The sequence below is a fragment of the Schistocerca piceifrons genome, chromosome 9 (assembly GCF_021461385.2).
Source record: "Schistocerca piceifrons isolate TAMUIC-IGC-003096 chromosome 9, iqSchPice1.1, whole genome shotgun sequence".
NCBI lineage: Eukaryota > Metazoa > Arthropoda > Insecta > Orthoptera > Acrididae > Schistocerca > Schistocerca piceifrons.
Window position 1 is genome coordinate 152,505,654 of NC_060146.1, and position 14,382 is coordinate 152,520,035.

The window sequence follows — 14,382 nt, forward strand, 5'->3', positions numbered from 1 at the left end:
TTCCTCTCGATTCTGATGTGTTCCGGGGCTCTGAAGTGGTTTACACCGATGGATCAATGGCTGATGGTCACGTAGGCTTCGCATATGTTCATGGAGGACATATTGAGCAGCACTCCTTGTCAGTTGGCTGCAGTGTTTACACTGCAGAGCTGGCGGCCATATCTCGTGCTCTTGAGTACATCTGCTCATGTCCTGGCAAGTCATTTCTCCAGTGTATTGACTCATTGAGCAGCCTACAAGCTATCGACCAGTGCTACCCTCGCCACCCTCTGGTAGTGTCTATTCAGGAGTCCATCTATGCCCTGGAAAAGTCCCGCTGTTCCGTGATGTTTGTGTGCACTGTGTCAACTGCACAACACCTGAGCTACATGGTGGTGAAAATTAAAACTTTTTAACCCCCCTCCCCATCCATGTCCGAAGTGTTGTTGTTGTGGCGTAGCAAGACAGCCACGCCACGGAAGTAGCCGAAAGGCACGCGTTTAGTTCACGCAGGCAAGAGATAGGTCTGTAACAGGATACGTAATGAATGCTGTAAAGAAAAGTATGTAGCTTCTGGAATACTTAACTTTAATCCATCCTTGTTGTATACATCGCTATTGACGATGTAAGTGAGACTCCATAGATACATGCAATGTTACTAATGGCGCCTTGCCAGGTCGTAGCCATTGACTTAGCTGAAGGCTATTCTAACTATCTGCTCTGCAAATGAGCGAGGCTTCGTCAGTGTGCATCGCTAGCTACGTCGTCCGTACAACTGGGCGAGTGCTAGTCCGTATCTCGAGACCTGCCTGGTGGTGGCGCTCGGTCTGCGATCACACAGTGGCAACACGCGGGTCCGACATGTACTAATGGACCGCGGCCAATTTATAACTACCACCTAGCAAGTGTGGTGTCTGGCGGTGACACCACAGTTGTATTAGAAATTAAAATAAGAAAATGGAAGTGCAAGTTAGGGCAAGAAATCTGGGCACCTGGTGGATTAGTGTTGAGGTCTGGTGTGCTGGCCAGTTTGTGGATGCTTTTTAAGGTGGTTTTCCATCTACCTCAGTGAATGCAGGTTGGTTCCCCTTATTCTGCCTCTGTTACACTATGTCGGCGATTGCTTTCTCTATGTACGTGTACACCATAATTACCACGCAAACATTGGGGTTACACTCGCTGATGTGAGACTTTCCTGAGGGGTGGGGGTGGGAGTGGGGGTGTCCATTGGTTCCTGAGGGGGGGTGGGGGTGGGGGGGGGTGTCCATTGGGTCCAAACCGCACAATAACCCTGGGTTCGGTGTGGGGCGGCAGCAGTGGTGTGAGTGGACTGCTGTAGCCTGTTGTGGGGTTGTGAACCACAGAGGGCTATGGCGGGGACGAAGCCTCCCCAGTTTCATATAATACAATACAATACAGTAGGGCAAGAGAACTGTTCTGTACTCGCAAGACTTGTGTATAACTGGGAACCTGAAAAATTCACATTAGCATTAAATGTGAATTGTATGTCAAAATACGAAAATGCGAATTTATCTAATAAATACTACCTTTTACGAATTAAGAGATTTTTGACTGCAATATGGGATTGCAAGCAATAACTGGTGCACTGTACTGTTCTATCTACTAATCTACTGATTATGCTATATAAAAAGTTTGTCTATTGCTTTAATGGACTAATGACAATAAAATTATTGTATTTTATGAAAGAAACAATGTATGTTTGTATGCGAACTGAAGTTGGTATTGTGCAGACACTTGAAGGTGGCAATTTCAGGTAGTGGGAGTTTTGAACTGGGGTTGCATGCTGTTCCCCAGAGGTGTAAACTCCATCATTTACAGTGTTACTGACCCCGACAAGCAATTGCTTGGCAACTGTTACTGAATGTTTGCACTGCTTTACGTTAGTCTTAGTTTTCTTTTCTTATCTTGAATTGAGAGAAGAGAATATTGTGGGACTAGGGTAAGTTTCCCACAACATCATAAAGAGTAGACATAATCACTATGAACATGTATCAGTTGTGCTTTTGCACAAAAACAAAACACAGATGTAGACTACCCATAAATGGCAAGTGTGGCCTGTTTCCCTACAGTACTCCTGCCCATTAGATGATCAGAGTTCTCATTTGTTTTTAGAGGATCCATTGGGTAAGCAAAACTGTGAAAACTTATTCTTGAAGTATCTTCCTTTTAATTATACTCCTATACTCCTGTGTATACTGGAATTAATTAGTAACAAACTGGACAATTACTTGTTACTATAAGACAGATATGGAACAGTTATCATTTGTGCTTCCTGAAAACTTTTGTGGCATGTGTAAATCATCTCAGTTACATGAAAGTAATAATATTCAGTTACCAAAAGTTGTTCTCTGAATTTTAACCATAAGTCTATACAGTGGGCCGTAAACAAATTTATGACAACACCTTAAGAGTTGACCGGCTGTAGACATCCATGTGAAGCCAGGTCAGGTTGCTAGTGTATGTATAAAAAGCATCTGAAGTTCTGAACATCCAAAATAAAACACTTAGTTCTACATGTGGGGTGAAATCTTTTTATGGGCATTAGGCTGTGGTCCGACGTATATTTTTGTCTCTCCCAATGAGCAGACAGCATCAGAGAGTCTGAAGACTTGGATAGCAATTTGACTTAAACAAGCATTGTGACCCAAACTGTCCTTATGTACCCATGCGTCAGATTGGTACTTGAAACCACGGAGTCGCATAGACATATGTTACAGTGCTGTAGTGAAGAAAAGTTGGTGCTGTTTGCTTTATTTAGCATTGAGGCCCACAATTTGTCTAACTTTAGTCCTCTTTCTTATCTGTTAAAGGTGGTTTGAAACTAGACAAGTTCTGGGTCTTAAATAAAACTGCGCAACACACATTGGAGTGACTCTGCGATCTCGAGGGGCGGTCTGATGATGTGACAACCTGACCATTGCTTGGATACGTACTATCAATTTAGCTTGCTGATCTTATGTAAGTTTGAAACCACTATCTGGGTCATCGTAACCTGTGACAGTGTCTACAGGATTAGGAGACAGACATAAGGTTCAGAAATATGCCTTGGACCACACCTTAGAACACACACAACAGAATTCGACACTGACCCAAGTACTGACCTAAGGCTGCATCGTATGATCACTAAATTGGCTCCTGTTAAAAGAATTTTAATCCGCCTTCCTTTTTTTGCAGGCGATTGTGTCTTGCAGGCTTGGGTCTGTGACGGAGTTCCCGACTGCAGAGGCGGTGAGGACGAAGCAAATTGCGGCAGCTCGAAGCGGAGTTGTGGACCTGACCAGTTCACCTGCCAGTATGATGGCAACTGTGTGCCGCTGGCGCAGGTGTGCGACGGCCACCAGCAGTGCCCGGATGGGTCGGACGAGTGGAACTGCCAGGCCGCCACTTCACCCAAGCCTCGTGAGTATCAGTACTGAGAATGTCACCGAGTTACTACAAGCACTTGTGTAAAAAAGTTCAACACTAGTCATTTGAAAGGTAATATAATGAAGAGACATTTGTATTTCCTGGACTTTTATTGAATTTCCAATTATTTTTATATTTATGATTATCAACAAGTAAACAACCAAATGCATGAAGTGTAAATGTATGCCTGTCAAGATTTCCAAAATCCCTTGTAACTGCAATTGGACAAGGCTGCTTTGACCTGCAGACACCGTTTCAAGGACAACGGACACACTTGGAAAGTCATTATCAAACATCAATAAATCAAGGTGAAAATAACTTTATTCAGTAATACAATGAGTTACAATATGCCAGACTTTGAGGGTAATATGCAATTATTTATTGTACATGCTTTGGACATCACAAGTTGCAAGATGATACTTTCTTCATACAGTCAGGGAAAACGTAAATTAAAATGCCATCTACTACATCAAATGAATGCAGTTTTCCTGCATGCATGAGGAATCTTCAGAGTTTTTAAGGAAAAACATTAAGAAATTTCTATATCTTCCAACAGTTTGGATGCTAACTAGTGCAACATTCTCGTCAATGTTGGTGCTGAAAACTGACAATGTACAATTGAACGTATTTTAATAGCATCTTCATGAGAGAAAATTTTTTGTTCGTTGTCAGTCAAATATGAACAAGTTTGAAGGCACTTGATAAGCTCTTTAACATGCCAGTAGAAATAAGTCATAATATTTGACATAATAATAAAAATTAGTAAACAGCCAAATAACATTGTAAATTCAATAAAAGTTCATGCAAATACACGTGCTTTTCATAATATTAACTATCAAATGTAATATGTGTGAGATAAGATGGCTACTGCTCTAAAAAGAAAAGTGAGCTGGACTCGATCCAGTGATATGCCAATTACGGAGCTTGAACACTAAGCCTGTGACTACCACCAGCTCGAGCTGAGATTTGCAGAGCACCGATACATCATTAGCATGTAAAACTCCTCCTAAGATTTTCTCAAAATTGCCTAAATTATACACCTTACGACTTGCATATTATGTTGGCCTAATGGACTATTAAAAGTGTACAAAGATTGATCCGAACGTTCTGGTTGCCTCTAGCAAGTGTGTTGACTAGTGTTTTGACACTGTAGTTGTTGTTGCCTTCAGTTCAAAGACTGATTTGATGCTGATCTCCACAAAGTTCTGTCCTCTGCAAGCCCCTTCATCACTGCATAACCACTGCAGCTTACGTTTGCTTGCATTTGCTTACTTTATTCAAGCATTGGTCTCCTTGTTGTTCTGTCCTCCTACCCGCCCTTCCACTTACCTCCATTGCCAAATTCACGATTAGGTGATGCCGCAGGTGCATCCTGTCGATCGATCCTTTTTGATAGTCGGGTAGTGCCAGAAATTTTTTTTCTCTGCAATTCAATTCAGTACCTCTTGATTTGCTAACTGATCTGCTCATTTAATCTTCAGCTTCTTCTGTAGCACCACATTTTAAAAGCTTCTGTTCTCTTCTTGTCCGAACTTTTTATCATTCTTATTTCACATCCCTACTGTTCTACACACCAGATAAGTACCTTTCTGTCTTCCTACCATTTAAATTTGTGTGCAGTGTTAACAAATTTCGCTTTTTCAGAATGATTTTTTGTGGTGCTGCTGAATTTGCATTTTATATCCTCTCTACTTCAGCCATCATCACTAATTTTGCTGCCCAAGTAGCAGAACTCTTCTACTGATTCTAGTGTCTGACTTCATAATATAATTCTATCAGCACTGCTTGTTTTACTTGTATTGTTCTTAATCTTGTTACCTTTTTTCAAGACTCTTTCCATTCCATTCAACTGTTGTTGCAATTTCTTTTCTGTCTGACAGAATTGAAGTGCCATCCACAAACTGCAACATTTTTATTTACTCTCTGTGACCTTTAATTCTATTTCCAAATTCCTCCTCAGTTTCCTTCACAGCTTGCTCACTGTATAGATTGAATAACACAGGGGAAACACTACAACTCTAGCTTGTTGTCTTCTCATCTACTGCTTCCTTAAGGCTGTAACATAGAACAAAAGGTGCAACATACCCAGTTCAGCTCACTGTAATACGTTCAGTAATGGAAGTTCCTGAATGGAAATACATGTTGTGGGAGTGTGTGGGAATATGTTTACTTCACTGGAAAAAGAAAAAGTGCTCAAAAGCTAGTGTGAATACTATTTTCTTTTATGTGTTTCTGTGCACGATGCATCAGTCTGCTTTAGGTGAGTGGCCGCCTTTCCCTTATTTTACGTACACTGCTTGACGGATGGTAAGGAATGGAGACATTGTTCGACAGGAATAGAAAAGCAACTGGAATCACTCAATAGAGGAAAGTCCACTGGACCTGACGGGATACCAATTCGATTCTACACAGAGTACGCGAAAGAACTTGCCCCCCTTCTAACAGCCGTGTACCGCAAGTCTCTAGAGGAACGGAGGGTTCCAAACGATTGGAAAAGAGCGCAAATAGTCCCAGTCTTCAAGAAGGGTCGTCGAGCAGATGCGCAAAACTATAGACCTATATCTCTTACGTCGATCTCTTGTAGAATTTTAGAACATGTTTTTTGCTCGCGTATCATGTCATTTCTGGAAACCCAGAATCTACTATGTAGGAATCAACATGGATTCCGGAAACAGCGATCGTGTGAGACCCAACTCGCCTTATTTGTTCATGAGACCCAGAAAATATTAGATACAGGCTCCCAGGTAGATGCTATTTTTCTTGACTTCCAGAAGGCATTCGATACAGTTCCGCACTGTCGCCTGATAAACAAAGTAAGAGCCTACGGAATATCAGACCAGCTGTGTGGCTGGATTGAAGAGTTTTTAGCAAACAGAACACAGCATGTTGTTATCAATGGAGAGACGTCTACAGACGTTAAAGTAACCTCTGGCATGCCACAGGGGAGTGTTATGGGACCATTGCTTTTCACAATATATGTAAATGACTTAGTAGATAGTGTCGGAAGTTCCATGCGGCTTTTCGCGGATGATGCTGTAGTATACAGGGAAGTTGCAGCATTAGAAAATTGTAGCGAAATGCAGGAAGATCTGCAGCGGATAGGCACTTGGTGCAGGGAGTGGCAACTGACCCTTAACATAGACAAATGTAATGTATTGCGAATACATAGAAAGAAGGATCCTTTATTGTATGATTATATGATAGCGGAACAAACACTGGTAGCAGTTACTTCTGTAAAATATCTGGGAGTATGCGTGCGGAACGATTTGAAGTGGAATGATCATATAAAATTAATTGTTGGTAAGGCGGGTACCAGGTTGAGATTCATTGGGAGAGTGCTTAGAAAATGTAGTCCATCAACGAAGGAGGTGGCTTACAAAACACTCGTTCGACCTATACTTGAGTATTGCTCATCAGTGTGGGATCCGTACCAGATCGGTCTGACGGAGGAGATAGAGAAGATCCAAAGAAGAGCGGCGCGTTTCGTCACAGGGTTATTTGGTAACCGTGATAGCGTTACGGAGATGTTTAATAAACTCAAGTGGCAGACTCTGCAAGAGAGGCGCTCTGCATCGCGGTGTAGCTTGCTCGCCAGGTTTCGAAAGGGTGCGTTTCTGGATGAGGTATCGAATATATTGCTTCCCCCTACTTATACCTCCCGAGGAGATCACGAATGTAAAATTAGAGAGATTAGAGCACGCACGGAGGCTTTCAGACAGTCGTTTTTCCCGCGAACCATACGCGACTGGAACAGGAAAGGGAGGTAATGACAGTGGCACGTAAAGTGCCCTCCGCCACACACCGTTGGGTGGCTTGCGGAGTATCAATGTAGATGTAGATGTAGGCGATGATGGACAACATGAAACACAGTACATACGTAATAGAATTGGAGTGGTATGTGTATAATGGAAAAATGGTATAGGGAGCACCACATTGGAAAATAGACATAAATAACAGTCATCTGTGACACAGTTCAAACTATCAACATAAAAATCAATATTTGACTCTCAGTTTGAAATATACCCTCCTAGGGCACTAAGGCACATTTTGCACCAAACTGTTGAGGAGTCCTTCGGAGATATTGTCCCATACTCTCTGAAGGCTTTCAGTTCTTGCACACTTCAGGGATGGGATGTTCTTTGAGGAATACATCTGCTAAGAGCATACTAGGAATTCTATATATGGTTTTGGTCCAGACAGTACACAGGCCATTTCCGACTCTCAATATCTTCACTTTCCAGTTATGTCAGACACCTCAGTGGTCCTGTGTGGGTGGGCATAGCTGTCTGTAAACAGAAAGGCAGGATCAACAACATCCCAAAACAGATGGATATGATTCAGAATAATCTCCCTGCCATACCATTGTGCTGTGACAGTACTTTGCACAAAGACAGGCAGTGTTTGGCCATTGTGCATAATGCCTGCCTACACGACAACATCTAGGCTGTACCGATGACTTTCACGAACATTCTGTGTTGTGTAATGTGTTCCCATCTTTCTCTATACTAACTGGTGGTCAGAATCACTTGACACAGTGAAGTGGGATTTGCCAGAGAAAACCACTGTGGACCACCTCGTGACCCCAACTGGCATGCTTCCTAAACCAACACTCTTTCCCGACAATGGCTCGTTTGAAGTGGGATGTATGTAACAGGCTTCCGAACATATAAACTGACGTGATTTAATTGCCACAGGATGGTTCTGCCAGACACACGTGGTCCTTTAGTAGTTGCAAGGTCTGCAGTGATCTGCCTAGGAGCGAGATATCCATTCATTTTCACCACTGGGGCTATGTATCGATCTTCTTGTGACGTGATGATCTGTCTACAACTACGGCCATGCTTTCACATAGCATTTCCACCTTCAGTGGCCTTTTTTGATTGTGATGCGACACTTTGGGCACATCCATTACTGACATGTTTTACCAGCTTCGAGGTGTCCGTCTCTTGTTCATGGCTATAAGACTCAAATTATTTCTTGCAGACAGGCTGCTGTGCCACATGGAATGGTGAAATAATTGTTTTTATGACCTTCTCCATCAAACAACGTACTACGTGAACTGTTGCCTCTAAATGTCCTCTTAGTATCATTGGTTCCGTAGCAACTGTCATCTGTTCTGTAACAGTTAGAGTGGTTCCTTAGCGAGTGTAATTTGTTCCTTAGCAATTGCTAAACAGTGGATAATCTTTTCACTTTTGTATAACAATAATCAAAATCCTTGAATGGAGTAATACATAGAATAAGGGAAAGGCAACTGCTAACCTATAGCAGATTGATGTGTGGAGCACAGAAAACCACACTCACAATCTCACAGACGCCAAAACACACTTCTGCACCCACACCAAGACTAATTATTGATACTCAGTTATTGAAGGTAGTTCCCAGAGCTGATGCAAGGTTGGGAGGGGCTAGGTAAGGGGACAGGGAGGTGGTAGTGGGAAAGGTGCAAGTCTTTGGACACATGATTCCGTGAATCCACAAGATGAAAAGTGTACATAGGTTAGAGCAAAAATGGATGTGGGAAGAGGGACAAAAGAGAGAAATGCGAAGGTTTAGAGAGAGAAAGGAAAGAGATTGAAACTGTGTGTGTGGGGGGGAGGGGGGGGAGTGTTTGGAGGAATAGTGGCAGGAGAAGGCAGTGCAAGAATGGGACAGGGGGAGTGGTGTACAGAAGAAAGAGGAGAAAAGGTAAGCAAAGGTTTAGGCCAGGTGGATTGCAAGAGCGCAGGGTGTGCTGGAAAGGGAATTCCCACCTGTGTAATTCAGAGAAACTTGTGCTGGAAGGGAGTATCTAAATGATCCATGTAGTGAAGCAGCTGGTAACATCATTTCTGTTCTGGTGTACAGTATGCTCTACAACCAGATGGTAAAGTTTGCAGTTTGCCACAGTTTGGCAGTGGCCATTCATGCAAGTGCATAGTTGGTTACTTGTCATGCTTGCGTAGAATGCTGAACAGTAAATGCAGCATAGCTGATGTATAACTTGGCTTCTTTCACACATAGTACTGTCCTTTATTGTGTAGGAAATGCCTGTGACTGGATAGTGGGTGGATGTATGGTATGGGCCCCATAACTGTCTCTTTTGTTCCCCCTATCCCCAGCCCCCAATCTCCCCCGCCCCCCAATCTCCCCCGCCGAAATTGATTGACAGAGTTGTTAGAAGTGCTCCTGAGGGATATCGTACCAAATCCTGTCTGATTGGTGCATTAGATAATCAAAATACTGAGCTGGTTGGAGGGCTCTTGCTTATAATGCTCCACACATTCTCAGATAGGGAGAGATCTGGTGATCTTGCAGGCCAAGGAGGGTGTGGCAACACAAAAGACAAGCAGTAGAAACTCTCGCCATGTGTGACTGGGTGTTAGCTCGATGAAGTGTAGGCCCACTTGCCATGAAGGGCAACGAAGCAGGCATAAAATATCATCAATATTGTCGGACCACATGGCGGGTGACAGTCAGATTGGTATCCCACTGCTGTCCAGGGCATTTTCATTCACATCTTCACTGGTCACAAGGGGTTGATTCAAAGGATAACTTACCACTGAAGAAAATTCCTCTCCCATCAATAAGATTCGAGGTCCTGGTGACCAGTGAAGATGTACGTGGAGATGCCTTTTACAGCAGTGGAGTACTGACCTGTCTGTCACCTGTCATTCAGCCTGACAATCAGGAGTGATAGTCTAGTGTGCCATTTCCTTACGCAGCAGGACCCCTTTGGGTGTCATCTGTAACACACTTCCATGACAGTTGTGTGTCAGTGATATACTATGCTTTGTTTTGTTGCCCTTCATGGGGAGGTATCCTGGGCTTTCGTTTCAGCAAGGTAATGCCCGTCCACATGTGATGAGAGTTTGTACTGCTTGTCTTCATGTGTACCAAGCTCTATCTTGGCCAGAAAGGGCACTAGAACTCTGCCCAATCAGCTCGGGATTCTCACGGTCCTAACAAGTCAGTTGGACAGAATGTGGCATGATATCCCTCCTGAGGACATTTCAACAATTCTATCAATCAGTGCTAAGCTGAATCCAGAGGTGGACAAACCTGTTATTGACTTGTTCTCTCTCTCTCTCTCTCTCTCTCTCTCTCTCTCTCTCTCTCTCTCTCTCTCAAATAAATCAATTTTTTTTTTTTTTTAAATAGTGAGTATTTGTTTGCCTATACATGTACGTCGTCACATCTGCATATATAAATCCGCACAAATTCTATATTTCTGTCTTCCCTCAGCTTAAACCTTTGATGAATTCAATCTACATTCCAGGTCCTTGAGTGTCATCACAACTTATTTCATAATGACGGGAAATTCTTTGTCCTTTTCAATCAGTTGTTTTTTTATCAACCAATGCAAAGCATTTGCACGACATATTGCTTTGGTAAGCATCAGAATTTTATGTTGGATGTGTCTTCAGTACTGATTGGGAATACTGGGTGCTTTTTGTGAAGGAACACAATAACTCCAGGGAGCATTAGTTTTATCTTGAGCACACATCCTAAATTTATTTTGCTATAGGAGGTGTCGATAAGATGAACTTAGTCCCTTTTTCGATCTAATGTCAGTTGATGCCTGTAGGGACAGTGCCTGTGTGTTGTGGGAATGAATCATGTTTTTTACTTTGATCTCATCCTTAACAGCATATTTGGTAAACCTTCACTGCTGTAGCTCTTGAAAATTAGTCTCTCTTATTCCACTTACAAGTGACAAAGGTAATCAACCAAATGGCACAAACTATCTTCAGCACTGTTTCATAATTGAGTCAGCAGACTTATGCTCACACTAACTATTCTGCATATTATCAGTGAGGTCATGCATATTTAAATGAAACTTCTCACTTGATGAAGGTGTAATATCTTTCAAATGTACCAATGGAAGTGTTCAAAAATTATCCCAATTGAGAACTCTCACAGGTAGTTGCAGCAACGAATTTCGAGCTGTCCTCCAGTGTTCTCTACACACAGATATGTCTATGTTCCTTCATTAAGGGTAGGGGGAGTAATGCCATAGTACAGTATTGTAGCGGGATGATAACGGGCACCTTCATCAGAATGTTGGCTCACAGTAAAGGTCAAATTTTAAACTATAATGGTTTACTCCTGTACACTGGTTTTTCTGTGCATCAGCAGGTGCTGTTTTCCTCATTTCATTTTAATTCATTGTTCATTGATCAGTATTGAATGTGTTACACTTACTGCAAATGAGTAAAGTGTATTTGTCATGTCAGTAAAGAATTTTTATAAATGGTTTTGTGTCATTCATTTCTACTAATCAGATGTAATGTTTCTTGTAAAAATTTATGAAAGAAGTTATCAGTAACATAGTAAGGCTCTGAAAAATGCTTTCTGACATGTTGAAAAGAGTTATTAATAATTCTTTTCTTGTTCTATTTCAGCCATTGCACCTCCTATGTGTGCACCTGGATTCTTTCCATGTGATCTTTTACACTGTGTTCCTCTGACACAACGCTGTGATGGGTCCCAGAATTGTTACGACGGTAGTGATGAAGCTAACTGCACTGGCAACAATGTTTGGATACCACAAGTAAGAAATCTGATTTGTTACTGTATGTTAGTTTGTTCTTGCAAACTGAGCAAACCGTAGGATGTGAGCAAGTCATTTTTCTGTCCTATTGGGAGGCTAGTTTAATAACGTATGTAGGAGAGCATATGGATAGGTCATCAGGTAGTAATGGCATGAAGATTTTTTTAAGTAATAAAACCTAGTGGCAAAGTACATGCCTAGAAACTGAGAGGTCAGATGTTCGAATTCCAGAGAAACCACACAACATTTATGGACTTCACCTCTTAATGATTCAGAGATTAACCACAAATGATATGTGTAGGCCTCTCTCCCCTCAGCAGGTTCACTGGGCTAGGTTAGGGGGCACGCAAGTTAGTAATGTGTTAGTAATATGGCAGACTTCAAGCCACATGTGCCACATGAAGACATAGTAGTAGTAAATTATTATTATTATTATTTCTTTACTTTCTCAGACGTTAAGTCTGGTTAAAAATGGGACGTGACGCGGACCTTGATCAAGCGTCACTTACTTTTAACTGTACGGTTATTATTATTATTATTATTATTATTATTATCATTAAATTCTGAATAACCCTTTGGGGGTATGATAAGACAACATTGTTTCTGCTTCTTTGTTTGAAACTCGGTTTCCTTTGGACCCACAATTCTTTCCTTCTTTGAGATGTTGTTTCTTTTCTTCTTGAGTGTCCACTTTGTTCCAGTTCGCTGCCCCCCTCCATCCTCCTACTTTCCAAACTTTACAGAAGCTCTCCTGCAAAGGTTCGCAGGAGAGGTTCTGTAAAGTTTGGAAAGTAGGAGACGAGGTACTGGCAGAAGTAAAGCTGTGAGGACGGGGCGTGAGTCATGCTTGGGTAGCTCAGTTGGTAGAGCACTTGCCTGCGAAAGACAAAGGTCCCGAGTTCGAGTCTTGGTCCGGCACACAGTTTTAATCTGTCAGGCAGTTTCATGATTTAAATTACTTAGCAGCTTTAGGGTACGAAATTGCAACATTGCCTCAAGTAATGTCTTCAGTCAGTCGTCATATTGTCACCCTCTCTGTGGCAACAGAAGAGTGCTTTCAAGTCTCTACTTCCTGCAAAAAATAGAGTAAAAAATCTGAAATTACTGTTTGGTTTAAATCTACAGTGTCGGTAAGCAAGCCAAAATATCTGTTCTTAATTTTAATCAGGACCAGAGCTCTTTTTCAAAATGGACGAAATTTTCCCTTTTCATGTAACGGCTTTAAGTTTATCATGTCTTATCTAAAAAAATATTGTACTCAGTAAAATACTTTTTTTTTTGTTGGTTATCAAAGTACTTTGTTTGGTAACAAATCTTTCCAAAGCTTAGTATCCCTTAATTTGTGCAATGTATAATCATCAGAAGATAGCATCCCTCTACCCCCCTGCCCCCCACTGAAGGAAGTGCATAACTATCAATGTAAGATCAAAAGAAATGCCTCCCACAGGTGAGAAAGTTAAAATCCTAATGGTAAACTGCCGAAGCATTTGCGACAAGTGCTAGAGTTTGAAGTGGTCGTGAACAGCAGCGAAGCTGATATAATACTAGGTACAGAAAGGTGGTTGAAACCGGAAACTGATAGTTGTGAGATTTTTGGGGAAAATTTGATTGTGAATTGAAAAGATAGGCACATGGGAAATTGGGGTGGTGTATTTGTCGCAGTAGACAAGAAACTCAAATTCACTGAGGTAGAAATTGAAGCTGCTAGTACATGTGAGATTTTTTGGGCAAGACGCAGTATCAGAGGTGGGCAAATAGTATTTGGATCCTTGTATCACCAAGAACTTCAGAGAAAACCACAGTGCATTTGTACATAAGTTCCCCGGTCATACTGTCGTCATTGATGGAGACTTTAATCATCCAACAGTCAATAGGGAAAATTGCAGTTTTGATCATGGTGTGTGTGATAGGACATCCTATGAAACATTACTGAATGCCTTCTCTGAAAACTAGCTAGAATAGATAGTTAGGAACTCCTCACAATGGAAATATATTGGAGATTTGAGGGTGTCCATGCCGAAATGGGTACCAGTGACCGTGACATGGTTGTGGCAGCAGTGATTACCAAAGAACAAATGACTATGAAAACAAGCAGAAAGACATGTATGTTCAGTAAACTAGATAAAAAATCAGTAATGTCATATCTCAATGAGGAACTTGAAACTTTCAGCACAGGTCGGGAGCATGTAGAACAACTCTGGCTTGAGTTTAAAAGAATAGTTGACCATGTAGTGGATAGATATGTATCCAGTAGAACAGTTTGTAATGGGAGGGAACCTCCATGGTATACAGTCGTTGTAAAGAAACGTCTAAAGATAGAGATAAATGAATGAAACACATTTGGCTGTCAAGAGAGTAATACACCACATGTCTACTGAAGCAGAATATTAAGTGAGCTTTCATAGAACCCAAAGAAATCCTGGTCCTATGTAAAGGCTGTTACT

General features: G+C 41.7%; 1 protein-coding gene across 3 annotated transcripts in view; it reads left to right on the forward strand.

The window, feature by feature from the left end:
• LOC124717273 (sortilin-related receptor-like) overlaps nucleotides 1–14,382 on the forward strand; it is a 230,660-nt gene that overhangs the window by 132,401 nt on the left and 83,877 nt on the right. For all 3 annotated transcript variants that reach the window (XM_047244086.1, XM_047244088.1, XM_047244087.1), the window contains exons 21-22: nucleotides 3,175–3,399; nucleotides 11,790–11,938. In XM_047244086.1, the coding sequence (XP_047100042.1) occupies nucleotides 3,175–3,399; nucleotides 11,790–11,938 (374 nt within the window). The remainder of the gene's footprint in view (nucleotides 1–3,174; nucleotides 3,400–11,789; nucleotides 11,939–14,382) is intronic.